Source organism: Silene latifolia, chromosome X (assembly GCF_048544455.1).
Source record: "Silene latifolia isolate original U9 population chromosome X, ASM4854445v1, whole genome shotgun sequence".
NCBI lineage: Eukaryota > Viridiplantae > Streptophyta > Magnoliopsida > Caryophyllales > Caryophyllaceae > Silene > Silene latifolia.
This window is the reverse complement of record NC_133537.1, coordinates 7,343,118-7,344,415: the sequence shown is the minus strand read 5'-3', so window position 1 is coordinate 7,344,415 and position 1,298 is coordinate 7,343,118. Positions and strand designations below refer to the sequence as shown.

General features: G+C 30.0%; 1 protein-coding gene across 1 annotated transcript; it reads left to right on the top strand.

The window, feature by feature from the left end:
• Nucleotides 1-330: 330 nt before the first annotated feature.
• LOC141623523 (uncharacterized) lies at nt 331-939 on the top strand. Its single transcript, XM_074439629.1, has 2 exons — nt 331-335; nt 444-939. Exons 1-2 carry the CDS (start codon nt 331-333, stop codon nt 937-939), a joined length of 501 nt encoding a protein of 166 aa, XP_074295730.1.
• Nucleotides 940-1,298: the final 359 nt, after the last annotated feature.

Sequence of the window (1,298 nt, the reverse complement as noted above, 5' to 3'; positions counted from 1 at the left end):
ATACAAGTCATAATATTGGTAAAAAAAATAGTTAATGACTCCAAATTTTTTAAATTTAAAATTGTTTTAAAAAATAAATAACAATATTATATCAAAATAATAAAAAATACTAAATTAAAAATGTTAAGTGATTTAATATTTTTTATTATATGTAAAATAATAAAAATCATATCAGGTGGGTTTCGAGGCACGTGATAGTCTCTAAATTTTGTAAGACATTTAAAAAATAAAATAAAAATACCAATATAATACGGAATAAAAAGATAAAATTTTGATTAAATATACATGCACTACGTCTATATCTCTTGAGTCCCTAATTGATTAAATTGCATGAGGCATGGTACTCTAATACAATGTGACATAAGTTTTACAAGTAATATAAATAACAATTCCATTTGAGCGTCTAGAATAAGTATTATCTGCTTGGCTTATGACTGGTTCAGGTTACATGGTCCTATTCTCCCCTGGTTTAAAGCTTTACAGGGTCCTGTTGTTCTACCCAAGCACATAGTTACTGCTACTCTTGCTGCTATGAGGAAGCTTCCTACTGTGGATCTTCTGGCCAAACGAGGAATGGTCATTATTAACAGGTGCATTCTATGTAAGCAAATGTCTGAGTCTCATAGACATCTATTCTTCAGATGCCTTTACTCTCAGCAAATCTGGCAGGGGCTTGTGAATTGGATGGCTTTGCCTGCTCGAAGTAATGCTCTTGATACTGAAGTCACCTGGATGATTCAATCTAGAGGCAGACATCATTGGAAGCATCAGTGGAGAAAGAGCTGCTTAGCTGCTGCTATCTATCATATTTGGAAAGAAAGGAATGACAGGCTTTTCAGTGGGCATGAAACTCAACCTGTTACTCTTGTTGAACAAATTAAACATGTTGTAAAACTTAGGCTGATAGCTAGTCACTCCCAGGCTTGCATTGAGGATTGATAGTTAGTTTGTTTACCCTCTTGGGTAGCTAGTGGATAGCTTTGTAAGTTTTTATCCTCTTCTTAATAAAATGAGGTATATCTTCTTGCAAAAAATAATAATAATAATAATAACAATAATAATAATAACAATAATAATAACAATAATAATAATAATAATAATAATAATAATAATAATAATAATAATAATAATAATAATAATAATAATCTGGATGGGCGCTCAGATTGTATCTCGGCTACCCACCAATTTTCTGTAAACTTTTGATTGATTAATAAAAGTTTGCATTTATAAATAATAATAATAACAATAACAATAACAATAACAATAACAATAACAATAACAACAACAACAACAATAGC